The sequence below is a fragment of the Trachemys scripta genome, chromosome 16 (genome assembly GCF_013100865.1).
Source record: "Trachemys scripta elegans isolate TJP31775 chromosome 16, CAS_Tse_1.0, whole genome shotgun sequence".
Taxonomy (NCBI): Eukaryota; Metazoa; Chordata; order Testudines; family Emydidae; genus Trachemys; species Trachemys scripta.
Window position 1 is genome coordinate 7,170,929 of NC_048313.1, and position 1,469 is coordinate 7,172,397.

At 68.3% G+C, this 1,469-nt stretch overlaps 1 protein-coding gene across 1 annotated transcript in view; it reads left to right on the forward strand.

Annotated features, from left to right (window-relative positions):
* The first annotated feature begins 260 nt into the window (after positions 1 to 260).
* Positions 261 to 1,469, forward strand: part of APEX2 (apurinic/apyrimidinic endodeoxyribonuclease 2) — a 2,649-nt gene continuing 1,440 nt past the window's right edge. Inside the window, exons 1-3 of the mRNA XM_034792911.1 lie at positions 261 to 471; positions 598 to 784; positions 971 to 1,117. Of these exons, the coding sequence (XP_034648802.1) occupies positions 414 to 471; positions 598 to 784; positions 971 to 1,117 (392 nt within the window). The 5' untranslated portion in view covers positions 261 to 413. The remainder of the gene's footprint in view (positions 472 to 597; positions 785 to 970; positions 1,118 to 1,469) is intronic.

Consider the following 1,469-nt stretch of genomic DNA (forward strand, 5'->3'; position numbering starts at 1 on the left):
AGCTAAGGGAAAGGAGTAGGGCAAGGGTCACAGAGAGGGGTCAGGGGTCACAGGGGCGGAGCCAGGGGAAGGGAGCAGGATCAGGGGTCAAAGGGCAGGGCTTGGGGCGGGAGGTCCAGTGGGGAAAGGGTCAAAGGGCAGGGGTCACAGGGGCGGAGCTAAGGGAAAGGAGTAGGGCAAGGGTCACAGAGAGGGGTCACAGGGCGTGGCTGGGGAAGTAGTGATGGGGTCAGAGGTCAATGAGCTGCGGGGCGGGGGTTGGTTAGAGCGGGGGGGGGGGGTCAGGGATCAAAGGGCCCCACGCACAAGGGGGCCCCACCTGCCCCCAGAGCGATGGGGGAGAGGGGCAGAGCCCAGCCTGACCCCGCGGTGACCCCGTGTCCCCAGGGGACCTGCTGGAGGAGCCGCTGGCCATGGTGGATGGCTACAACTCCTACTTCAGCTTCTGCCGCACCCGGAGCGGCTACTCAGGTAACCGGGGCGGCTCGGGACCCAGGCGTCCGGGCTCCCCACTGCTCCAACCACCAGCCTCCCCACTCCCCTCCCAGAGCTGGGGCTGGCACCGGACTCCTGGGTTCTCTCTCTCCCCCCAACCAGGTGTGGCGACCTTCTGCAAGGACAGTGCCACCCCGCTGGCGGCGGAGGAGGGGCTCTCCGGGCTCCTGGCCCGGCCCGGGGAGGGTGGCGCCGTGGGCTGTTACGGAGACCTAGGGGCCTTCACGCACCAGGAGCTGAAGGCGCTGGACAGCGAGGGGCGTGCGGTGATCACCCACCACCGCATACGGTGAGGGGCGCGGGGGGGGACCTTGTCCCTGAGGATCGTGGGGCGAGGAGCCGTGGGCCAGGTGCCCACAGAGTGCTGGGTTGGGGGGCAGGGAGCCAGGTGTGGGGGGATGGTTGTTGGCAAGTGGGGGGGGGGGGGGGATGCCAGCCTGACACACACTGCGTTTTCTGCCTTCTCCCCCCGCAGGACGTCGGCAGAACAGGAGACCACCCTGACGGTGATCAATGTGTACTGCCCCCGGGCTGACCCCCAGCGCCCCGACCGCGCTGCCTACCAGGCATCTTTCTACCGGCTGCTGCAGGGCCGGGCCGAGGCGCTGCTGAGAGACGGTGGGTACGTACCCTGCCCCCCCCCCTCCCCAACATGGGCCAAGGCGCTGCTGGGAGACGGGGTTCGTATCCCCATCAACCCAAACACCTCTTGAAGCCAGAGGGTCCAGGCCGCCCCACCATCTCCCTGTGACCCCCCCCACCCAGGTCTTGTCTCTCCATCACCCCCCTTNCCTCCCCAACATGGGCCAAGGCGCTGCTGGGAGACGGGGTTCGTATCCCCATCAACCCAAACACCTCTTGAAGCCAGAGGGTCCAGGCCGCCCCACCATCTCCCTGTGACCCCCCCCACCCAGGTCTTGTCTCTCCATCACCCCCCTTCAGGGCCCCTCCTGGGACTAGAGACACCCCCCCCC